The sequence below is a fragment of the Pseudophryne corroboree genome, chromosome 6 (assembly GCF_028390025.1).
Source record: "Pseudophryne corroboree isolate aPseCor3 chromosome 6, aPseCor3.hap2, whole genome shotgun sequence".
Classification (NCBI taxonomy): Eukaryota; Metazoa; Chordata; class Amphibia; order Anura; family Myobatrachidae; genus Pseudophryne; species Pseudophryne corroboree.
In genome coordinates this window covers 484,574,432-484,601,044 of record NC_086449.1, presented here as the reverse complement: position 1 = coordinate 484,601,044, position 26,613 = coordinate 484,574,432, and the positions used below count along the sequence as shown (strand labels likewise).

Sequence of the window (26,613 nt, the reverse complement as noted above, 5' to 3'; positions counted from 1 at the left end):
TGGACTGGAGAGACATTCTGCTGCGGGGCTGCTGCTGCTATGCCAGTAATGCAAATTCAGGTGCATAGCAGCATTGTAATAAACAGGGATGGGTTTTGTCCGCAACTAGTACAGTTAAATCATAAGAAATTTTGTGTTATTTGTTATTTTTCAATTTCTTTTAAATTGCCTTTATAGGTAAATACGTGGTTCATTGGGTGGTTTGATAGACTATAATACAGAAAACATAAGCAGCAATAAAATAATGAACCTTTTTCACAAATAAACATGTTTTAGGGGTGCCATGTAAGGTTCTCTTTCATTTCAAACAACAAACGAAGATAAAACTAAAAAAAGGGGCAAAGGGACTGCAGACATTCACCCAGGACACCTGAGAGACCAGCCATCCCTCTCCAAAAATGAAACTAGATCTGCTGCAAGGCTAGCAATATAAACATGTGAGAAAGCACAGCTGTGACACATCCTGACAAATACTCACCCTGAAGCCAATGTGAGTTTGACCAAATTGGAAACTATTGAGCTATAGCAATATCCCATTTTAGAAAAGCATATTGACAGTGGAATGTAGGATTTGTCACAGCAAACACTGCTAAAGCAGATATGGCATTCTCTCTAGTCAAACAGCACTAGACACATTACTACAAATGATTTGCTCTGAAAATGGAAAATCAAAGGGTGTAATACATAGTACGGAATGTGAGAGGGATTTAACAATTTACCATAAAACCCAAGATTTTATTCATATGACATTGCATTTTGGATATGGGTAATGTATGCATCTTTAGTAACCCGAAATACTTATTTTTTAGCATATCGTTGTCCTCTTTATTATGAGGGCAATAAACGGGATCTAAGGGGTCTATTTATCAGGATGATAACCAGCTTCCATCATTTTCACCTGAAAAAAGGGGTTATCGCTGCTTCTCTACTCTATATTTATCAATATACTGTTTTATTTAGTAACAAAATAGCCTGTAAGGGCAGCGGTGTCCATTCAATTTATGAAGCAAAGTAAAAATAAACTATTCAGTTCTTCTTTAAAGTGTATAAAGCCATCTCAGGATGATCTTATGCAAACTTACATGGTGTTGCTGCTCTCCTCTGTAGCAGGCTACAAGACTACAACTGTAACGCAGGTGATTATTATGGTAGAGAGATGAAAAAACACGGATTTTAAAGTCCTGTCTTCTAGATGCAGATGTATATATATTCTTCACGAACACTAAGCAGAAAGTTAAACACACACAGATCAATTGTTCTATACAGTCAACTAAATACTGATCGAATATGCACTGATGGCTGTAGTATTACACAGAATGCCCTTTTAAAAGGTTTCACATCCGTAACCCTTCTTCTGAAGCTTACAAGAAAGAATGGTGACTGTTGCCGTCAATGCTCCGCCCTCAAATGGTGCAGCATGTCAATCATGCTGTGGCTGAGGTGAGGCTGCGGGAAGTATTAGAAGACCTGTTCTGCACATGTGCAGAATGAGTTTTGTGCATGAGCAGAACCACTAACCATCAGATTTGTACGTAAATCATTTGATTTGCATACAAATCAGAATCAGACCCTTAGAGCACTGTTTTTGTGCCAGCCCTTGGAGAAGGGAAAGGAGATCTGTAACAGAGCAGCCACATGCATTTCACAGTGACCGTTTCTCTGTCTGAGTGAGGAGGTTGGGGTTTAGTTGCAGAACGTATGTGCACCATACACGATGACCCAATTGCTCTCTGTGGTGCTGGTGCTGAGATGGCTACAAAATTAGCATTGTGTAGAATGTAAACGTTGCCCCACCCAACCCTGCTCATGTCATGTGCTCTTGTCCCCTTTCGTCTTACTTGCTTTTGCCATGTTAGATTTCTGTTTCCCATGAGTGTGGACACATTATATACACATTATATATACTGTAGATGATGATGTAATGGAGCGAAAAAAGCAGGGGCACTCAAGGAAACTTTTCAATAACATAAATGTATTAAAACATTATGCCAAAAAAAAAAGAGCCAACGTTTCAGGGCCCTAACACCCATTTTTATTTTTACCTTTAAAAATGGGCGCTAGGGCCCCGAAACGTTGGCTCTTTTTTTTTTTTGCGTAATGTTTAAATACATTTACATTATGGAAAAGTTTCCTCGAGTGTTGCTGCTTTTTTTCCCATTCCATTACTGCTGTATCTGTTGCTAATGTCATTTAAGTCCTCATGGTGTTTCTTGGCTGCATGAAGGAGAGGAGCTCTGCAGCAGCATGAATCTTGTGACCTATTCCAGGTGGGCGAGCATCCTCTCCATCACAAGCTAAGTGTGGAAGTAACCTTGTAAAGCTAACAACAAAAGAGTAATGAGGACTCTGGAGGATAATCCAGTTTGTAGAATGCTAGTTACACGGAGATTCTGACAGCAGGATTTGAGATCCAAAAGATATGCGGACAGGAATGTCAATTAATCACAAAGTAAGTAATATATTAATGGAGATGTTGCTGTCTGATAAAATCACAATCTCTGTTCTTTAATTATTTTCAAACTACATGCCTGTCGGGTGCACGCATTTCAGAAGAGTATGAAGAGCAGACACGCGCACCTAGTGATCACTGGGTAGACACACTGAACATAGAACGTTGAGAAAAGCTGGGTAAAACACTAGCAATTGAAGTGAGGCTCTATTTGTACAGAGAGTGTAAAAGCAAATGTGCTTAACAACATCTGACACATGCTTATGTTTTGACATGATCTTTCACTGACTAAGGATTTCACTTTAATTAAGTTTCAATATGAATTGTGAAACAGTGCCATCTTTTGGCCCTGACCCCCAGAGCACAAACAGCAGAAAGACAAACACATATTCATGGATTATACATTGATGCATCATTACTATTTTTACAGAACTGATATGGAGAGGATAATGACATGTAGAGATAATGAGCAATAGCTTAAAGCAGACGCAGTCAAACAGTAAACATATGTACCCAGTCTACTTAAAACATAGCTCTGGGAATCTTGTGATAAAAAACAAACCAAGAGCAAGAAGTTTGTCATAACACAAATCTAATTACTAAAAATTAACTTGGCTCATCATTTATAATTAAAAAAAGGTAACTAATGAACAGTGATTCCATGTATCATAAAAAAACACAACGTCCATATTGTAGAAATGTGAAAACCTGATTAGCCATAATTCATGAAAATCCCATGTATACTACAGATCCATGTTCAAAATACTCTTTTTATCAACCTGACATGTTCTTTCCAAAAGAAATTTAGGATCTGACACAAAACAAGAATCAAAAGCATAGTAAAAATGTCCACTTACACTAGAGAGACGATGTCACCTCGCTGAACTTCATAATTCCGAACACTCCATCGGTTCAAAAGTACTACATCGGATTTATTATAATCACCAGGATTCAAGGAAGGCTGGAAATGTAAGAAGATCACTATATGTAAAATATATTTTCTTGTGGTCTTTTCTCCCGTTTCCAATATACTGTACACATAAAATGTGGAAGAACAAACATATCACCAAGTATAAAAAAGAAAAAAGTACACTGTTCTTAACAGACCGGGACTATAGATATATGGTTAAAAAAAAGTACAAGACAATACATACAATTATTCAGCTAATGTTGACCCCGCCACTTCAAAAAATAAAATAGTTGGTGGTCTAGTACCAAATTACAATATTTATGGTTAATGTGACAAGCAAAACCAGTGCTGTTGGCTGCCAATGATAAAATTTGGACAAACAAAAACGCAACCCTGTCCATCACTACATAACTGAACCTAATGATGACATATAAACACAATTTTGTTAATTTAATCATTTAAGCTGAATTGCTCAGTAAGACACTGTTATCATAGGGGTGCCATGAAAAAAATACTGATACTCTAGGGCACCGTAAAAGTTTGGGTACCACTGGTTTAGAAGACATGTACAGTATGGAAACATTTTACAAAATAAATTGTAGCTTTGGAAAATACTGTAGAACGAACAAAAGTCACAAAGTATTGTGGGGGGTAGGAGGAGAAAGGTGTGGACTAAAAGACTGACATTGTATAGGCCGACAGTCAATAGGTTGACATGCATTAGGATGACAGGGTCAAAAGGTAGAGCGGTACAAAAAAATAAATCTAAAAAATGGTCACACTTTTTCGTGTCATTTTTTATATTTAACCATATTTAAAACAAATTAGTGGAAACGTGTACCCACGCAAGCTAGCTTCGCTTGCCACACTTTGGCCAAAGTGACTCGCGGTTACTATTCCCAATCATAGTACACGTGGATGATAAATGAGGAAAAAGTTAAAAATTATCAAAAAAATAAATAAAATTTGTCAACCATATGTGTCGACCATTTCATATCAACCTTTTGAACCTATCTTTTGTACCTTTCAACCGAATGCTCATAGTCGATCTATCATTCTGTACACAGGGAAGAAAAGGGAACATTTTACAATTATATAGATAATGTGATAAAATGATATCTTATATTAGCAGCAGTTTGCAACCTAGCTGAGCCAACAAAGTTTTTGGGGTGGGGCAATTACGATATATAAATAAGAGGCAGGGCCATCTTAATGTATAGCACTGAGCAGCTGCCTAGGGCAGCACAATTCTAGAAGCTTTCAAACAGCGGTGGGTAGTGGTCACAGAATCAGAGTCAATCAAGGCAACATTGTCTACTTGCCTCCCAGTCTGCAGCCAAACAGTGAATAGCTGTCAGCATGCTGACTGGTGGATGGCTTAAGCTAGCCACTAGAGTGCTGCAGCCATTTACTGTATGAAAGCATGTGGGCAGACGGCGCTCGGTATGTTATGATTTTTTGTTTTTATATTGTTCCTGCAAATGGGCGTGTATGCTTTGCTCAGGGTCTACAAGGCACTACTAAACTATAAGGGTAATATGGCTTAGAGAACCCCTTTGCGCTCAAGATCTTGGATTCAAGAACCATGCCATCAAAGCCAAGTGAGGGTGACGGCAACGACCCTGAAGTAACAGATCTGGACACAGAGGCAGACGATAAGGAACATCTGCCAACCTGTTCTGAAGGGTTGCATACCAATGACAACATGACCAGTCTGGTGCCAACAGAATGATAGGCCATGCCACTGATCGAATCCTCTGAAGTACCCTTGGAGTAATTACCAGAGGAAAAAATTACCACAACTGGAACACCCAAGGTGCTGTTATGGCATCCACCAGAGATGCCTGGGAATCCCGGGAACTAGATCCATACCTTGGAAGTTTATTATGGAGATGGAAAGCCGTCAGATCTCTATGCCTGAAGACCGCCCCACCTGAACACTATCTCTACAAACATCTCCTGGTGTAGTTCCCATTCCCCTTGATCCAGTCTGCGGCGACTTAAAAAGTCTGCCTCCCACTTGTCCACTCCAGGAATGTAGACTTTTGAGATTGCTGGAACCGATTTTTCTGTGCAAAGAAAATGTGAGACCTCTCACATTGCTTTCCAGCTGCATGTGCCACCCTACTTGTTTATATAAGCAACAGCCATGGCATTGTCCGATTCAATTCGCACTGGCAAGTTCTTTAAATGGGAGTCAGCACCAGTGCCACCCAAATTGCCCTTAATTCTAGTATGTTGATGGGAAGGGAAGTTTCCCTTATGGACCAAACCCCCTGTAGGTGTATGTCCAAGACCACTGCAAGATTAGCTGGCATCTGTGGTGACAATGAAATAATTCTTTACTGACAACTGGCAACCTCTGTTCAGATTTATCTCCTGAAACCACCACCAGAGTGACTGACGAGTCTGAGATAATCTGAACATCTGCTTCCTTATCTTATTTTACACATTGATAAAGAAACTGGTTTTGCAGAGGACAGGAATGAAACCTGGTGAAAGGAACAGCTTCGAAGGAAGTGACAATTTTCCCCAGTAACTGCATAGCTGAGACTGAAATACAGGGGGTCATTCCGATCTGATCGCACGCTAGCTATTTTTTGCACCGCAGCAATCAGGTCAAAACTCTGCAAAACTGTGCATGCATATGCGTCCGGGTACAAAGCGGATCGGTGCTGGGCGATGGATTTAACGAAGAATCCATTCGCACAGCCGATCGCAAGAAGATTGACAGGAAGAATGCGTTTATGGGTGTCAACTGACCGTTTTCAGGGAGTGGTTGGAAAAACGCAGGCGTGTCCAATAGATTCCAGGGCGGGTGTCTGACGTCAATTCCGGGACCGAACAGGCTGAAGTGATCGCAGCGGCTGAGTAAGTTCAGACCTACTCAGAAACTGCACAAGCGTTCGCACACTTGCAAAGTGAAGATACATTGCCCTATAGGCAGCGACTATGTGTTCGCAGCGCTGCAGAAAATAGCTAGCGAGCGATCAACTCGGAATGACCCCCATAATTCAACTAAAGAATGCTTCTTATTCTGTCTTGCAGTTTCTGAATCTATGCCTGTGGAAGAAACACTCTGACACTGGGTGTCGAAAAGAAAAACCAAAAACATAATTTTCTGAGAAATTTGATTTGGGAAATATGATGATCCAGCCAAACCACTGGAGCATGTCTATGAATATGATCTTGCAATAAGGCTATTGACGAAGCCCTTAGCAACAAATCATCCAGATAAGCCAACACATTGATCCCCTGCCTCCTGAGCAGAGAAATTATGTGTGCCATGACGTACAGTATGTAAACACTTTGGAAGCGGTGGACAAACCGAACAGTAATTCCTGATACTGAAAATGTCGCTGTCCCACTGCAAACCTTAGCAGGTGTTGATAACCTTTTCAGATCGGCTATGGGGATATCTATGGAGGCCAGAAATTATCTCTCCTCCATAGAACAAATAACTGTCCTTCACAACTGAAGGGAAGGATTTAAGTCCTTAAGGTTCAGAATGGGCTGAAATGACCCGTCTGGTTTGTCTACTAGAAAAAGACTGGAGTAAAACCCGGTCCTTGCTGTAGCACTGGAACCGGAATAATTACTGTGGACTCTAAAAGAGCAGAAATCTCCTATAAGATGGCCAACCTTCTCTAATAATCTAATGGGAGAGGAGTGTAAAAAATAATTTTTCGAACCGGACCCTGTAGGTCCAACATGTAACTATTGGTTTCCAGAGTCTTTACCCATAGCTCCGGGCTGGACTGTATCCAAGTTTCCCGGAACTTCAGTAAACGAACTACCACCAGAGGTCGAGTCCCTGTTCTCTGACCTTCATGTTGATTGTCCCGTTGCCTTGGCAGCAAGGTGATGGTTGATGGGAGCACTATGCCCTCTGAAGGCACCTCTATGGGAACCCCTAGGCATACCGCTGAAGATCTGAAATCTTCCCGCCTTGGGGACGAATGGAACTGAACCTAGGAGTTTTTGGTTTAGATACCAGTAAATCGAGACTCTTACCTCCCGTGACTTGGGAAATAATCTTTACCAATTCCGGACCAAACAGATATGCTCCTTCAGTATGGTAATGCTTCTAAATCATGTTTGGATACTATGGGGGGTATTCAATTGTTTGAAAAGTCAGTTGGGTGTCTGTTTTTTCCTATCTAATAGACCGGAAAAAAACAGACACCCAACAGACTTTTCAAACAATTGAATTACCCCCACATCTACTTTCATTAATTCAGCCACAGAGAATGTCTGGCAGAACTAGCCAAAGCAGAAATATGAGATTGTAATTGTATAGAGTCTAATAAAGCATCACCTACATAATTTAGAGCTTCTGAGATCTGATCAGCTAAAGAATTGGATTCAGACAAATTTTCTGATTGAAAACCAGAAACCATCTGGGGCAACCAAGAATTGAAAGCTCTTATTAACCAGGCACTGGCCAAACTAGGTGCTACAGATAGTGTTGTGGGAATAACAACAGATGCAATTTCCCAAAGCTTGGTATCTCCTCCAAAAATATGATTTTAATACCTACCGGTAAATCCTTTTCTCGTAGTCCATAAGGGATATTGGGGGAAACTAGTACGATGGGGTATAGATGGGTCCAAAGGAGCCAGTGCACTTTAAATTTCTTTAACTGGATGTGCTGGCTCCTCCCCTCTATACCCCCTCCAACAAGCAGTTACAGGTAAAAACGTGCCCCAAGGAGAAAGGACATATATGAGAGAAGGAACAAGATAACAAAGGGTGGTGAGATTTACACACCAGCACACCACAAACATATAACAACTAGCAACGGCTGGTAACAATAACAACAGCAACAGCTGAACAGGTAACTATAAAACAAGAACCTGCAGAAATGTCAACGCACTGAGGCGGGCACCCAATATCCCTTATGGACTACGAGAAAAGGATTTACCGGTAGGTATTAAAATCCTATTTTCTCTAGCATCCATAAGGGAAATTGGTGGAAACTAGTACAATGGGGACGTCCCAAAGCTTCCAGAACGAGCAGGAACGTGCGGAGACTGATGCAGCACCGCCTGCCCAAACTGGGTATCCTCTTTGGCCAGGGTATCAAATTTGTAGAACTTCACAAAAGTGTTCTTCCCCGACCAGGTAGCAGCTCTGCATAGTTGCAAGGCCGAGACTCCACGAGCAGCCGCCCAGGAAGAGCCCACTGATCTAGTAGAGTGGGCCTTTAGAGACTTAGGAACAGGTAAGGCTGCCAACACATAGGCCTGTTGGATAGTAAGACTAATCCAATGAGCAATGGATTGCTTTAATACAGGGCAACCCTTCTGCGCATCATAGAGCACGAACAAGGAATCCGTTTTTCTGATCCGAGCTGTACGCTTGACATATATTTTCAAGGCACGCACAGCATCCAATGCCTCCGGAGGAGGAACTGGATGGAACCACAATAGGTTGATTCAGATACTTGTCTTTTACCGTCATCAGAGGTTCAAACCAGGAGTACTGTAGAAATTTCAACACTACATCCAAATGTATGTGGAGCACCCCTTGCAAGAAGGTCTAAACTTCTGGCAACACAGCCAATTTCTTCTGAAATAGAGAGAGCTTAAATCTGGACCTTAATGGAACCCAGACGTAAGCCCTTATCCACACCAGCCTGCAGGAAATGTAGGAAATATTCCAAGTGAAACTCTGCTGGCGGATAAGTGCATTCCTTACACCAACAGACATATCTTCTCCAGATATGATGATAGTATTTTGACGTCACAGGTTTCCTGGCCCTAACCATGGTAGCAATAACCTTCTTGGAAAGGCCCTTGTGAGCTAGGATGTTCCGCTCACCCTCCATGCCATCAAACAAAGTCGCCGTAAGTCCGGTTAGACCTACGGTCCTTGTTGAAGAAGATCTCTTCTGAGTGGTAGCGGCCAAGGGACTTCGACGGACATGTCCAGAAGATCCGCGTACCACCCCCTCTGAGGCCAATCCGGGGCAATTAAAATTGCCTGTACACCTCGATTCCTGATTCGCTTTAGCACTCTTGGGAGCAATGGGATCGGAGGAAACAGGTACACCAGCCGGTATGGCCAAGGTGACACCAGTGCGTCCACTGCCCTCGCCTGAGGGTCCCTGGTCCGCGAGCAATACCAGGGAAGTTTCTTGTTGATACGAGAAGCCATCGTGTCTATTTGTGGGCAACCCCACCGGTCGATGATCTGCCTGAATACCAGATGGTGGAGCCCCCCCACTCCCCCGGGTGGAGATCGTGACGACTCAGGAAGTCCGCCTCCCAGTTGTCCACACCCGGAATGAAGATTGCTGATATTGCTCTTGCATTTCTTTCCACCCAGAGGAGTATCTCTGACACCTCTCGCATGCAGGCTCTGCTTTTTGTCCCTCATTGCCGATTGATATATGCCACCACCATGGCGTTGTCCGACTGTACCTGGATCGCATGATCCTTAAGTAGAGGCTGAGGCATTGTAGATTGCCTGAAGTTCCAGAGTGTTGATTGGAAGGAGGCTTTCATGGGCTGACCACCTGCCCTGGAGCTGCGCCCCTTGGGTGACAGCTCCCCATCCTCTCAGACTCGCATACGTCGTGAGGAGAGTCCAATCCTGATTGTCAAAACTCCTGCCCTCCAGTAAATTGGAGGACTGTAGCGACCACGGGAGGGAAATCCTGGCCTGAGGTGACAGCTGAATCATCCGATGCATCTAGAGATGCGATCCCGACCACTTGCTCAGGAGATCCAACTGAAACGTTCTGGCATGGAACCTCCCATACTGGATTGCCTCGTATGAGGCAACCATCTTTCACAACAATCTTATGCAGAGATGTACGGACACTTGAGTAGGTCGGAGCACCATGCGGACTATCTCCTGAAGTGTTTTCGCATTGTCATCTGGTGGAAATGCCTTCCTGGCCACAGTATCCAGCAACATCCCCAGGAACAGGAGCCTCTGAGTTGGCTTCAGGTGGGGCTTCTGTAAGTTGAGGATCCACCCATGGTCGGACAAAAGATGAATGGTGCTGTCGATATGGAGCAACAAAAGCTCCCTGGATCTTGCCTTTATCAGAAGATCGTCCAGATAAGGGACCACATTGATCCCCTGGACCTGGAGTTGAAGCTGTTGGGGGCTGTTGACAGGCCAAAGGGCAGTGCCTGGAATTGGAAGTGATCGTCCAGCAGGGCAAACCGCAGGTACGCCTGATGAGGAGGACAAATAAGAATATGGATATAGGCATCCTTGATATCCAAGGAGACCATAAATTCCTGTTCTTCCAGGCCCGCAATCACTGCTCGCAGGGATTCTATTTTGAACTTTAACAACCTTAAATAAGGATTCAAGGATTTCAGATTCAGAATGGGTCTGACCGAACCGCCCGGCTTCGACACCACAAACAGGCTTGAGTAAAACCCCTTGCCGCGTTGCGGTAGTGGGACTGGAACAATGATGTGGGACTGGACAAACTTTCGGATAGCCTGTTGTAACTTGCATATCCTCCAAAAGCTGATAAGCTTGATTTTAAAAATCGCAGGGGAGGGAGGGGGGGGGAGTACAGTTGAACTCCAGCTTGTAGCCTTGAGAAACGAGTTCCCTGACCCAGGCATCCTGGCAGGAGGTCTCCCAGACGCGGCTGAAGTGACGCAGTCGAGCTCGCATCTCGAGATCCCCTAGGGGTGGGTGGGCACCGTCATGCTGGGGCTTTAGAGGAAGCAGAACTGGTGGACTGTTCCTGAGAACTGGTACTTACCTCTGGTGCCCCTAGCCGCATTGGAGGCACCTCTGGCCTTCAATCCAAATGTGCGAGACCGAAAGGACTGGACAGTTGGTCTCGGATAAGAACATCTCGCCGGCGGGGCCCCAGGTGGATTTTCCAGCAATAACCTTGGAAGTCCATGCATCCAACTCAACCCCAAAAAGCCATTCCCAAGAAAAGGGGAGGGACTCCACAATACGTTTGGATTCTGCGTCCGCAATCCACTGACGCAACCACAAGGCCCTACGCGCCAACACCGCCATGGCTGACGTCCGAGTATTTATGTTCCTCATCTCCTTGAGGGAATCACAGAGGACACGGGTAGTGTCTTGAATGTGCTTCAGGAGGGTTACCATGGTAACTAAGGGCATATCCCCCAAGAGTCCCCACTGAATTTGCATGGCCCAAGAATGAATGACATGGGTCATCCAGCAACCTGCAATGACCGGTCTTTGTAAAAGGCCGGCTGCAGTGTATGTAGATTTTAGGGTAGACTCTATCTTTCTATCCCCAGGATCCTTCAAAGTAAAGGAGCCCAGGGCAGGCAGCAGGGCCTTCTTAGACAGGTGAGAGACTGAGACATCCACATCAAAATTTTCTACCTTGAGGAGCAAATGGGAAAGTGCACAAAAACTTTTCGGACACTTGGAATTTTTTGTCTGGATTTTTCCAGGCCTGTTTGAATAAGTCGTCTAACTCTGGAGATTCAGGGAAAGTGACATTGGGCTTGTTTTGTACAAAGAAAAATGACTGCTATGAAGCAGCGTCCTCTAGAGGGTGCTGTAACACATCCCTTATAGCCAAAATGAGGGGTTCAATCCCCAGGGTAGAATCGGGATCCCCATTAACGGGATCCAGGTCATACCCATCATCTTGTAAATCATCATCTGTATCAGAGAGCAGAGCAGGTAAACCACGCTTCTGGGGACCTGCACCTGAGAATCTGTGTATCAGCCCTAGCATCTAAATCTGCAACAGCTTGTTGCAGTAGCTGAGTTTTCTGTACATTAGCAGTGAGCTGGGATGAAATATAGTTTTAAGAGACCATAACCAGTGGGGCTCTGTACCCTCATCCCCAACCTCTTCACTAATTTGTGAAGATTGACTGCATTGCTCACAGCAAATAGCGTCATTAGATAATGGAGAGAATCTGGTGTGACAAATACTGCCCAGCCTGTGCTTACCCATATTTTACAGTAAGTACAAAAACATACACATACACACAGACAGTTATAATGCAAGCCTGTCTACTGTATTTGAGAGGAGACACAGAACGAGGGAGAATACCAGCACACGATGAGCTGCACAGCCCCAGTGAGACTGTCAGCTCTGTAAATCACAGTAACACTAACAAAATGCAGTCCTAAATAGGCTCAGAATAGTGTAACAAAGCGGCTCTCCCCCTTAGCTACACCCTGTACCAATTTCAAGCGTGAGGCAGAAAGTGCTAGGTGTGTGCTGTTGATGGCTGCTGTAAGCAGAGGAAGGCGTCAAAACGCCACTGGTTCCGCTCAGAGGAAGCTCCACCCCCTCCAATGGTGCCAGAGTTGTATATATTATTTATACTGGCAAAGTCTCCAAATAAGCTTAAACCCTCACACAAATGCTTAGTTAAGCAGTTTTGTGCCAGTGTACACATGGGGGATCCTAGCAGGACCCCCTAGGGTGGGTCCCGTACGCCGTGCCCGTGGTCAGCAGCACTTTGATGTCACCTTCAGGCAGCGTTAGGGGCGTGCGGCGTGCTGCAGCTGTTACAGCCAAGGCGCAGTGCCCCGCTGAACAAACAGCCCATCAGGATGGTGGTCCTGCAGCGGGAAAGCGGATATGCACTTCGCAAGGCTGGTGACCGTCACCCCCCTAACTCCCACGGCACAGGTATGCTGTTGCCCAGACAGCATATTGAAAAAATTAAAAGTTTTAAATGAAATTGAACAAATCTCTCTGGAGCTGCAGAGATGTGCATCCTCTCCTGAGGGCACTTTTTTTAAACTGCCTGTGGGATGGGGCATAGAGGGGAGGAGCCAGCACACCCAGTTGAAGAAATTTAAAGTGCACTGGCTCCACTGGACTCCGTCTATACACCATCGTACTAGTTTCCCCCAATATCCCTTATGGATGCTAGAGAAAAAGGATCAAGATACTTAAACTTTTTCGGAATATAAACTTTAGAATCAGGTTTTAACCAGGCTTCATTTAAGATTTCTCCAAAATGTGAAAACTCTAAGAAAACAGATACATTTTTCTGTTTAAAGAAAGACACTGAACTCGTCACTGGAACAGCAGTCTCCTGTAGATTCAAGGTTTGGCAGACCGTATCTACCAGCATAGAAACCCCTAAATAAGAATGGGAATCACCATGCCAGTTCGAGAAGTCTTCCCAGTCATAATCCAGTTGCCCTTCTTCCAGGGAAGAGGCAGCTGAAGCCTTGCCTCCATGAAACGCTAAAGAGGATTGGACTGAGCGTCTTTTAGTGGCTGCTGCTGACACTACTATTCTATTTAGAGATGTTGCCATTTCAGCGAGACAACATCCCATGGGGGTCATTCCGAGTTGTTCGCTAGCAGATTTCGGTCGCAGCGCAGCGATCAGGCAAAAAAATCGGCACTTCTGCGCATACGTATGTGGCGCAATGCGCACGCGCGTCGTACTATTACAAAGAACGATGTAGTTTCACAGAAGATCTAGCGAAGCTTTTCAGTCGCACTGCTGGCCGCAGAGTGATTGACAGGAAGAGGGCGTTTCTGGGTGTCAACTGACCGTTTTCAGAGAGTGTGCAGAAAAGCGCAGGCGTGCCAGATAAAAACGCAGGCGTGGCTGGGGAAACGTAGGCGTGGCTGGCCGAACGCAGGGCGTGTTCGTGACGTCAAAACAGGAACTAAATAGTCTGCAGTGATCTCAAGCTAGGAGTAGGTCTGGAGCTACTCTGAAGCTGCACAAAGTTATTTTGTAGCCGCTGTGCGATCCTTTCGTTCGCACTTCTGCTAAGCTAAAATACACTCCCAGAGGGCGGTGGCTTAGCGTTTGCACGGCTGCTAAAAGCAGCTAGCGAGCGAACAACTCGGAATGAGGGCCCATATCTTGAGCCCATCTGGGCTCTACCGATGGGTCAGATAGTTAAGAAATTGAGTACTGTGTAAAATATCATTTGCCTGAGAGTGACATAATTCAGCGATAGCCTCAGCTATAGACCTAGCCCAATCAGGCAGCACCTACTGTTCAGCTGAACTTCCGGGTAATGACTCTCCCTTTGAACAACTGATACAGAATGTTGGGCCCGTACCACTTTTTATCACATTTTGCTTGTCTGTCCTATCCATAATACTAGAGAAAGACAATTCTAACTAATGCAGACAGCTATCTAAACTTCCTTTGGTAGAAGTGTAGCACTGTTTGTATAGAAAAAAAAACCAACAAAGAAGGGTGGTTTTTTTTTAATAACCAACCTTGCTTATGAAATAACAGCAATAAGTGAGGAGTCTTAATAAAACTCTAAATCAACTATCTGTATAAATGCAAAAAACAGACTCCTTAAAGTCCACATTCAATTGCAAAAAAATCAAAGGCAACCAAAGAATCTTCATTGCAAACAATATATGTTACTGCATAAATTCCCAAAAAGTAGTGCAGTAAAGTTGTTTGTAAATATCTATAACAATCATATATAACTATATATCACCAGGTTAACTACCAAAAGTAATAATCATAGGTAACTGACCTATTATACTATTATCATTAGCAGCTAGTCATACTCAGTAGATTTCTACTCGAAACAGAGATCTACTGAATGCGACCAGCTGCTAATGGTAACAGTATAAGAGGTCATTAGTGACCTCATAAAAGGAAGATGGAGCTAGATATAAACTATTCACATTTCCCTCTGAAGAAACGGCCAGATTGCCACGCCTTATACCAACCAGAATTGCTACAAGAAAAAAAATAGGATTTTAAATACCTACCGGTAAATCCTTTTCTCCTAGTCCATAAGGGATATTGGGGACAGATTAGTACGATGGGGTATAGATGGGTCCAAAGGAGCCAGTGCATTTAAATTTCTTCAACTGGGTGTGCTGGCTCCTCCCCTCTATGACTCCTCCTACAGCTCAGTTATAGGTAAACAGTGCCCGAAGGAGAATGACATACTTGAGAAGGAACATTACAACAAAAAGTGTGGTGAGATATTCACACCAGCACACCAACATATATCTTAGCCAGCAACATCTGGCAACATTAACAGCAACAGCTGAACATGAACACAGAGAATCTGCAAAAAGTCACCGAACAGAGGCGGGCGCCCAATGGGGGTCATTCCGAGTTGATCACTCTCTAGCAGCTTTTAGCAGCCGTGCAAACGCTATGCCACCACCCACTGGGAGTGTATTTTAGCTTAGCAGAAGTGCGAACGGTTGTATCGCAATTTTTGTGCAGTTTCAGAGTAGCTCAAAACCTACTCAGCGTTTGCGATCACTTCAGACTATTCAGTTCTGTGTTTGATGTCACAAACTCGCCCAGCCACGCCTGCATTTTTCCTGGCACGCCAGCGTTTTTTCTGCACACTCCCTGAAAACGGTCAGTTGCCACCCAGAAACGCCCACTTCATGTCAATCACTCTGCGGCAAGCAGTGCGACTGAAATGCGGACAGATTAGTATGATGGGAATGTCACAAAGCTTCCAGAACGGGCGGGAACTTGCGGAGACATCTGCAGCAACGCCTGCCCAAACTGGGTATCAAACCTGTAGAACTTCACAAAGGTGTACTTCCCTGACCAGGTAGCAGCTCGGCATAGTTGCAGGGCCGAGACTCCATGGACTGCCACTCAGGAAGAGCCCACCGATCTTGTAGAGTGGGCCTTCAGAGTCTGCGGAACCGGTAAGGCTGCCGACGCATAGGCTTTTTGGCTAGTAAGTCTAATCCAATGAGCAGTAGACTGCTTAGAAACAGGGCAACCCTTTATCTGCACATCACAGAACACAAACAAGTAATCCGTCTTTCTGAACCGAGCTGTCCTTTTGATATAAATTTTCTAGGCTCGCACAGCATCCAATGCCTCCAGAGGAGCAGAAGTGTCAGAACTAGACGGAATCACGATAGGTTGATTCAAGTGAATCCACCTTCGGCAGGAACTGCTGTCTAGCCTTAAGCTCCGCTCTGTTCTCGTAAAAAACCACGTACAGACTTTTGCACGACAAGGCCCTCAATTCTGAGACATGCCTAGCAGAAGCAGGGCCAGTAACATCACCGTTTTCCACGTGAGGTACTTATCTTCTACTGTCATCAGAGATTCAAACCAGGAGGACTGTAGAATATGTAACACTACATCCAGATCCCAAGGTACCGTAGGCGACACGAACGGAGGTTGTATGTGAAGCAACCCTTTCAAGAAGGTCTGAACTTCTGGCAAGAGAGCCAACTTCTTCTGGAAGAAGATGGAAAGAGCTGAAATGTGGACCTTAATGGATACCAGACATAAGCTTTTATCCACTCCACCCTGCAGGAATCGTAGGAACCTTCCCAAGTTGAATTCTGCAGAGGTATATGTGCGTTCCTCGCACCAAGAGACATATCTCCGCCAGATAAGATGATAGTATTTTGACGTCACAGGTTTTATAGCTTGCACCATAGTGGCAATTACCTTTTTGGAAAGCCCTTTGTGAGCTAGGATGTTCCGCTCAACTTCCATGCCGTCAAACGAAGCCACCGTAAGTACAGGTAGATGAACGATCCTTGTTGAAGAAGTTCCCTTCTTAGCGGTAGAGGCCAAGGGTCCTCTACGGACATGTCAAGAAGAGCCGCGTACCACGTTCTTCGGGGCCAATCAAGATTGCTTCCACTCTTTGATGTCTGATCCACTTGAGCACCCTTGGGATCAGCGGAAGCGGAGGAAACCTGTAGAACTGCTGGTAAGGCCAAAGCGATGCAGGGGCATCCGCTGCGCTCGCCTGCAGGTCCCTGGTTCGTGAGCAATAGCAGCGAAGCTTGTTGTTGAGACAAGAGGCCATCAAGTTCATCTGTGGGCTTCCCCACCTGTCGATGATTTGCTGAAACACCTGAGGATGTAGTCCCCCGGATGGAGGTCTTGGCGACTTAGGAAGTCCGCTTCCAAGTTGTCCACCCCCGGAATGAAGATCGCGGACAGTGCTATTGCATTTCTTTCTGCCCAGAGGAGTATTCTTGACACTTCTCGCATGCAGGCCTTGCTTTTTGTCCCTCCTTGCTGAGTGATGTACACCACCGCCGTGGCGTCGTCTGACTGCACCTGGATCACCTGATCCCGGAGTAGAGGGGATGCCTGAATCAGAGCATTGTAGAGAGCCCGAAGTTCCAGAATGTTGATCAGAAGAAGGGCCTCTTGGGCAGACCACCTGCCCTGGAACTGTGCCCCCTGGGTGACAGCTCCCCATCCTTTCAGACTCGCATCCTTTGTGAGGAGAATCCAATCCTGAATCCCAAAGCATCGACCTTCCAGCAGGTTGGAAGACTTCAGCCACCACAGGAGAGAGATTCTGGCCTGAGGCGACAGCCGAATCAGCTGGTGCATCTGAAAACGGGAACCGGACCACTTGTTCAGGATGTCCAATTGGAACGGTCTGGCATGAAACCTTCCAAATTGAATCGCCTCGTACGAGGCCGCCATCTTTCCCAACAATTATATGCAAAGATGAATGGAGACTCGAGCAGGTTGGAGCACCATGCGAACCATTTCTTGAAGTGTTCTTACTTTGTCCTCTGGGAGGAACACTTTCTGTGCTACATTATCCAGTAGCATCCCCAGAAACAGGAGCCGTTAAGACGGTTCCAGGTGGGACTTCTGCAGATTGAGTATCCACCCATGGTGTGACAGAAGTTGGATAGTACGATCTATATGGAGCAATAGAAGCTCCCTGGAGCTCCCTTTTATCAGGAGATTGTCCAGGTATGGAATAACATTGACCCCCTGGACCCTCAGTTGAAACATCATTTCCACCATCACCTTCGTGAACACCCTCGGAGCTGTAGACAGGCCGAAGGGTAACGCCTGAAACTGGTAGTGATCGTTCAGCAGGGCAAATATCAGATAGGCCTGATGAGGAGGCCAAATTAGGATATGTAGGTAAGCGTCCTTGATATCCAGGGACACAAGGAATTCCTGTTGTTCCAGACCTGTAATCACCGCTCTCAAAGATTCCATCTTGAATTTGAAAACCTTCAGGTAAGGATTCAAGAACTTCAGATTCAGAATGGGTCTCACAGATTCGTCTGGTTTTGGTACTATAAACAGACTGGAGTAGAAACCCTGTCTTTGTTGAAGTAGGGGTACTAGAACAATGACCTGGGACTGGACCAACTTGTTGATGGCCAGCAGTAGCATACCAAGCATATTATCTAAAGCTGGTAAGCTTGATTTGAAAAATCGTTGGGGAGGGGTACAGTCGAACTCCAGCTTGTAACCCTGATAGATAAGGTCCTTTACCCAAGCATCTTGGCAGGAACCGTCCCAGATGTGGCTGAAGTGACGTAACCAAGCTCCCACCACGAGATCCCCTCGGGGTGGTTGGGCACCGTCATGCTGAAGTCATTGCGGAAGCAGAGCTGGTGTTCTGGTCCTGAGATCCGGCAACGGCTGGTTTCTTAGGTTTACCTCTGGTGCCTCTAGCTGCGGTGGAGGCCCCTCTGGCCCTAGATCGAAATCTAGAGGGCCGAAAGGACTGAGTAGACAGTCAGGGTAGGTCGTCTAGCAGATGGAGCTCCCGAAGGGGGAAACATGGATTTTCCAGCATAGCTTTTCACCTCCAAAGAGCCATTCACCTGTGAAGGGAAGAGATTCCACACTACGTTTGGAGTCAGCATCAGCAATCCACTGACGCAACCATATGGTTCTGCGCGCAGACAAAGCCATAGCCGTGGTCCTAGCATTAATATTGCCAATTTCTTTAAGGGAGTCACAGAGGACTCTTGCCGTGTCCTGAATGTGATTCAGGAAAGTAACAGTAGTAACTAAGGTCATATCACCCGAAAGACCTTCCTTAATTTGAGCAACACTTGCAGCAATGTAAATAGATTTCAGAGTGGTCTCAAGTTTCCTATCTGCTGGGTCCTTTACCATAAAGGAGCCCGGAGCAGGGAGTACCGCCTTTTTAGAAAGGCGAGAGACTGAGACGTCTACTGCTGGAGACTCCTCCCAGAATTTCCTGCCTTCAGGGGCAAAGGGGAATGTATGCAAAAACTGTTTTGACACCTGATATTTCTTATCTGTAGTCTTCCAGGCTATTTTAAATAAGTCATCCAATTCCTTGGAATCAGGAAATGTGACTGTCAGTTTGTCTTGTGGGAAGAAAAATGACTGCTGAGTAGTAGCATCCTCCAGGGGGAGCTTTAACACATCCCTGATAGCCAATATGAGGTGTTCAATACCCTGGGTAGGGGTGGAATCCCCACTTATGGGGTCCACATCATCCCCATCATCCTGTATATCATCATCAGTATCTGAGAGTAGTGCAGGTAGAGCACGTTTTGTGCACCTGTAGTAGGCAGGGGGGATGTTTAGCAGCTAGACTTGCCACTGCTTGTTGCAGTTCCTGAGTCTTACTTGCATTTGCAGTTAGCGGAGATGACATATCAGATATCATATTTTTGATAGCCCCCAACCAGGAGGGCTCTGGACTCTCCCTCACACTGAAGTCAGCATTCTGAGATGTCAGACTACACTGCTCACATGATATTGAGCCAGATGAACTAGGAGAGAATCTAGCATTACATACACTGCATGACTTCTGTTTTACCATTGTGAATCAGAAAAACAGGTATAATACACATACAACACAGCCTGATATTGATATATTGCAAGCCTGCCCCAATTGCATGTGAGAGGAGACACAGGAGAGAGGACCTCAACGCATCCAGCACTGCAGAGCCCCAGTGAGGCTGTTAGCGCTTTTGATACTCTCGTGTAGCTCCGCCCCCCGCCATGGCGACGGAGCTACTTCTCTATATTTATACTGGCCATGTCTCCCAATATGTACAACCTCACATAAATGCTTGGTTAACTAAATTTAGCCAGTCTCACACAAGGACTACAGCAGGTCCCCCCCAGGAGGGACCCGTACGCCACACCTGTGCTTTCAGCCGTACAATAAAACCGGGGGACCCCCCTAGCGGGGCCCCTGGTTGGCACTCACCACCGATGATCACCTTCAGGCAGCGTTAGGGGTTGGCGGCATGCTGCGGCTGCGATAGCCAAGGCGCCATGCCCTGCTGAACAAACAGCCCCTCAACAAGAGGCTGGTGACCGTCTCTCCCACCCCCATCTCCCGTGGTGCAGGTATGCTGTTGCCCAAACAGCATAGCGGAAGAAATAAAACTTTTATAAAGAAACTGAAGAAAAACTCTGGAGCTAGCAGAGTGTGCATCCTCTCCTGAGGGCACTTTTTTCTAAACTGAGCTGTAGGAGGAGGCATAGAGGGGAGGAGGCATAGAGGGGAGGAGCCAGCATACCCAGTGGAAGAAATTTGAAGTGCACTGGCTCCTTTGGACCCGTCTATACCCCATTGTACTCATTTGTCCCCAATATCCCTTATGGATGCTAGAGATAAATCAGTGAAAGAGTTGATAAATAGGAACATTTCAATCTGTGAGTACTCATAGGGAAAACTATCCTATTATTATTTGCTCTTATAATGCAAACTTGCTATAATATCCACTGACTTTCTGAATGGTGCCAATTTGTATCATACTGTTTGGACACATTGTTGCAACATAGTAACAAAAGGTCTTTTTCTGAGGAACTCTTGATTTTAATGAATTTAATCTCACAGGGAAATTATTCAAATTCATTTCTAGACATAGGAACAGTAATTTTAATTATGTTTTTTACAAATGTTTTTTTTCTTTAAATATTTTTATATATACAGTATTGTGTTAATAAATTCTAATACTGTTGCTTATGTACATGCGCCTCCATCTTTCTAACATATCCCTTCAATCACTGGGCTTAGCAACCCGTAAGCAGGATAGCAGCAGTCCATAGACTTCCTATTCAAGAAAGCGCTGGGTTCCCTTTTGTCTTTAAAGTACTGATAGCCCTGCAAAATTAGCTTAAACATCTAAAAACAAAAAAAGGGAAACACATGAAAAACCATAAAGCAAAATCAAAGCAATAGTACAGTATATGCCTGGGTGTAACGCGCAATGGCTATTGCAATACCCTATTCTCACACAAACCCAGGAACTGACACAGGATATTGAAACTGGTTCAACCTGCATTGCACATTTTCACACACACTACAGTATGTTGATTTTTTTTCTCTTATTTAATATACTTCCATACTGTATGATTGCAATAATTCCCTGTATTTTCTGCTTTGAGCAATTCTATGCATGATGTCAGCATTATAAATCTATTAAAATATAACTTAAAATCATTCTGACATGAATGAGGCATAAATGATCTAAAACTTAAGATTTTACAGTAAAATAATAATTTATGAGCTCTCATAACACTTCTTGCTAAAACACTGCTATATTTACTCAAAAAAATCTAACACTTTAGTAGAACAGCTGCTGGTTTTATTTAACTTATTGTAGTGTATAATCATTTGTTTTTTCATTAGGAGAGAAAAGACTGCTGATCTCTTAAGATATGGCATACATATTTGAGAAGTATATTAAAACAAAGGGGTATTTTGAAAAATCTTGATGCTTCTCTTGCAATATGTAAAATGAATGTGGTTATTTAGATCTTTGCTCCCCGCTGATTTGTGGATAGCTGTGTCTACTATGGGGCATTCACAGTAGTGCCAAATCAATCAAGGCAGCAAACACTACAAGAGACTACAGGCTTTTATTATGCAGGTACAGTATGTGCTATCTTGTAAAATTGTATACCTTATGAGTAGCCACCACTAAGACTTTAATTACTACAGAAGTTCAACAACAAGATGTAGTTACATAATTTTAAAAATGTCCTGTCCTTCTTTGACAGAACTTTTAATTTCAAACACAGCCAGAGGCAAGATAATGAGAGTACAACACTGCTGGTAGTCTATGAGGTTTATTACAAATCAGACTTTCTGAGATCACACAGAGATAGCTTGAAGTTAAAACTACTGAGTACCCGATGGTCGCATACTGCATATCAAGAAAAGGCAACATGCTGGTTATACGCCTCTTTCCCACACCCACCATCTTATACGTGTTCCACATAAATCATTCCTATATATAAGAGAATGTGTTTGGAGTAATCTGTTGGGCTTGCTTCTTCCAGCTAGGAAATAACTAACCTGTTCAACAAGAATAAGTCCTCTATATAAATGCTGTAACCAGTCAATGGTTCCGCTTCATGTAAATTTCCCAAACGGCAGCACTCCAGAATCAATAACGAAGCTCACAACGTAGCTTATTTGGCAACGTTTCAGCACACTTGTACTTTTTTCAAGTCAGACACAAACGTAATGAATAACACTCACCACGTTTATAGCCCCCATGTGCAGTAAAAAACCAGCAACACCCCTCACATCCAGACGCCACAGGCGCACCGCCCACAGGGTGATGTCACTGGCCATTACCCAATTACAAATGTAAAACTTCTTAATATACAACAATAACATACATAGAAAACAGACATTACATTCATAATAGACAAAAGTGACACACTGTTAAAAAAACACTGAGGGCAGGGATAAGGGATGTGGGGATCACTATGCAGAGGTAGGGACCTGTCATTGAGGGCAGAGATCAGGGGTGTGGAGAGAACTATGCAGCACTAGGGACCTATTACACAGAGGGCAGGGATCAGAGGTGTGGAGATAAGTATGCAGCACTAGGGACCTGTTACACAGAGGGCAGGGATCAGGGGTGTGGAGAGAGCTTATCTGGAAATAAAGGACCTTAATCTTGTGCTGGGTGTATCAATTTCTCCCCACACCTCTAGGATTTTTCTATCCTTTTGCTGTAATCAGGGAGAAGGAAATGAGGGGGCGTGGTCATGTCTCGGGAGGGGGCGTGTCCAGGATACTGTGTGATAGCTTGCAGCACTGCCTCTCTCTGCTGACATCAACATCAACATGCCTGTGCTCCTTTTTTTGATATGTAAGCTGCTGCCTTAGCGAAGCGGAGCAGGGAGGGAGAAAACCTGACAGAGGCTGAGAGCGCACACTAACATAGCAGTACCCCGTAGGTGCATACTATGAAAGTGTGCTGGATCTCTCTCTGCAATGGCAGCCAGCGAGACTGGGTAGCTGCTGCCTCTGTCTCTTCTCCCAGTCAAGTGCATAGCAAACTCTAGTGAATGGGACCCGACAGTTACCCTGCCCCACCACTTCACCTCCCACCATCACTGATGGGCTCTTGGACCAATAGGCAGAAGTCGGTACCCTTTTGTACAGTAAAAAAAATAGGAATTTAATACCTACCGGTAATTCCTTTTCTTGTAGTCGGTAGTGGAAACTGGGAAATGTAGTTACCATGGGGTACAGATTGGGTCCACCGGAGCCAGGCACCTTAAGAAAGCATTAGTGTGTGCTGGCTCCTCCCCTCTATACCCCTCCTGCAGACTCAGTCTAGGAAAACTGTGCCCGAGGAAACGGACATACTTTGAGAGAAGGATAGAACACAAAACAGCAGTGAGGCAACGAACCAACACACAACAATAAGGAAGATAGCAGAGCTAACCAGAACAGAGGAAAGCAACGCTAACTACAAGGATAGCAACGCTAACCAATCATGGAACAGGAAAAGCAACAGCAGACCCAACCAAGAACAATTACAAACTAGCAAGCAGGAAAACGAAGCACTGAGGTGGGCACCCAGTATCCACTATGGAATACGAGAAAAGGAAGTACCGGCAGGTATTAAAAGGAGATTGATGGTAGACTTACCATAGTAAAATCTCTTTCTGCGAGGTACACTGGATTCCACAGGGAACACATCAGGGTGTAGTATTGGATCTTGATCCGAAGCACCAACAGGCTAAAGCTTTCACTGTTCCCAGGATGCACTGCACCGCCTCCTCTATAACCCCGCCTCCGGGCACTGGAGCTCAGTTTCGTTAACAAGTCCAATGCAGTAGCAGGTAAAAGAGACAGCAGATGTTAGTCACAAAGAACCACATTCTCATGACAGGAGAAGGGACCAGCGGCTAATGCCATACAAACCCAAAGAAGCTAAGTGCGTCAGGGTGGGCGCCCCGTGGAATCCAGTGTACCTCGCAGAAAGAGATTTAACTATGGTAAGTCTACCATAAATCTCCTTTTCTGCAGCCCGGTACACAGGGATTCCACAGGGAATACATCGGGGATGTCCTAAAGCAGTTCCTCATGGGAGGGGACGCAACACAGCAGGCACAAGAACCCGGCGTCCAAAGGAAGCATCCTGGGAGGCGGAAGTATCAAAGGCATAGAACCTAATGAACGTGTTCTCGGAGGACCACGTAGCTGCCTTGCACAATTATTCAGCGAACGCGCCGCGGTGGGCCGCCCAAAAAAGTCCAACAGACCGAGTAGAATGGGCTTTGATAGCAGCAGGAGCTGGGAGTCCAGTCTGCGCATAGGCTTTTGCAATCACCATTCTAATCCATCTGGCCAAGGGTTGCTTATTCACAGGCCAGCTACGTTTGTGAAAACCAAAAAGTACAAACAGGGTATCTGACCTCCAGATAGAGGCAGTCCTCTCCACGTATATACAGAGAACCCGTACCACATCCAAAGACCGTTCTTTGGAAGACAAACGAGAAGAGATAAAAGCCGGAACCACAATCTCTTGGTTAAGATGGAAAGAAGCTACCACTTCTTTTCAAAGAACTGCCCGGTCATGGTGAAAAATCAAAATGGGTGGAAGATAGGACAAAGCGCCTGAGTCCGACACCCTCCGAACAGGGGCAAAAGCCAGCAGAAACATGACCTTAAGCATAAGGCATTTAAGGTCCACAGACTCAAGAGGTTCAAATGGAGACTCTTGCAGGGCATTTAAGTCAACAGACGTATCCCATGGAGCCACAGGAGGGACATAGGGAGGCTGAATCCGTAAAACACTCTGAGTGAAAGTATGAACATCAGGAATAGACACAATTTTTCTCTGAAACCACACCGACAAGGCAGATATATGAACCATGAGGGAGGCCAGATGAAGGCCTAAATCTAGGCCTCGTTGCAGAAAAGCCAAAAAGCCTGGAAGTTCTGAACGAATAGGCATCATAATTTTTAGCAGCACACCACGTGAAGTAAGAGTTACAGACCCTGTAATAAATCCGTGCAGAAGCCGGTTTGCGGGCCTTCAATATACACTGCTCAAAAAAATAAAGGGAACACTAAAATAACACATCCTAGATCTGAATGAATAAAATATTCTTATTAAATACTTTGTTCTTTACATAGTTGAATGTGCTGAAAACAAAATCACACAAAAATTATCAATGGAAATCAAATTTATTAACCCATGGAGGTCTGGATTTGGAGTCACACTCAAAATTAAAGTGGAAAAACACACTACAGGCTGATCCAACTTTGATGTAATGTCCTTAAAACAAGTCAAAATGAGGCTCAGTAGTGTGTGTGGCCTCTACGTGCCTGTATGACCTCCCTACAACGCCTGGGCATGCTCCTGATGAGGTGGCGGATGGTCTCCTGAGGGATCTCCTCCCAGACCTGGACTAAAGCATCCGCCAACTCCTGGACAGTCTGTGGTGCAATGGATGGAGCGAGACATGATGTCCCAGATGTGCTCAATTGGATTCAGGTCTCGGGAACGGGCGGGCCGGTCCATAGCATCAATGCCGCAGGAACTGCTGACACACTCCAGCCACATGAGGTCTAGCATTGTCTTGCATTAGGAGGAACCCAGGGCCAACCGCACCAGCATATGGTCTCACAAGGGGTCTGAGGATCTCATCTCGGTACCTAATGTCAGTCAGGCTACCTCTGGCGAGCACATGGAGGGCTGTGCGGCCCCCCAACGAAATGCCACCCCACACCATTACTGACCCACTGCCAAACCGGTCATGCTGGAGGATGTTGCAGGCAGCAGAACGTTCTCCTTGGCGTCTCCAGACTCTGCCACGTCTGTCACATGTGCTCAGTGAAAACCTGCTTTCATCTGTGTAGAGCACAGTGGCGAATTTGCCAATCTTGGTGTTCTCTGGCAAATGCCAAACGTCCTGCACGGTGTTGGGCTGTAAGCACAACCCCCACCTGTGGACGTTGGGCCCTCATACCACCCTCATGGAGTCTGTTTCTGATCGTTTGAGTAGACACATGCACATTTGTGGCTTGCTGGAGGTCATTTTGCAGGGCTCTGGCAGTGCTCCTCCTGTTCCTCCTTGCACAAAGGCGGAGGTAGCGGTCCTGCTGCTGGGTTGTTGCCCTCCTACGGCCTCCTCCACGTCTCCTGATGTACTGGCCTGTCTCCTGGTAGCGCCTCCATGCTCTGGACACTACGCTGATAGACACAGCAAACCTTCTTGCCACAGCTCGCATTGATGTGCCATCCTGGATGAGCTGCACTACCTGAGCCACTTGTGTGGGTTGTAGACTCCGTCTCATG

At 45.1% G+C, this 26,613-nt stretch overlaps 1 protein-coding gene across 7 annotated transcripts in view; it reads right to left on the bottom strand.

Moving 5' to 3' along the window:
• Positions 1 to 26,613, bottom strand: part of IMMP2L (inner mitochondrial membrane peptidase subunit 2) — a 1,700,471-nt gene that overhangs the window by 1,629,369 nt on the left and 44,489 nt on the right. For 5 of the 7 annotated variants that reach the window (XM_063927290.1, XM_063927289.1, XM_063927288.1 and 2 more), the window contains one exon: positions 3,307 to 3,410. In XM_063927290.1, the coding sequence (XP_063783360.1) occupies positions 3,307 to 3,410 (104 nt within the window). Of the gene's footprint in view, positions 1 to 1,141; positions 1,223 to 3,302; positions 3,411 to 26,613 lie in introns of those variants that run through there. The other 2 variants (XM_063927291.1, XM_063927293.1) reach the window with 2 other exon arrangements.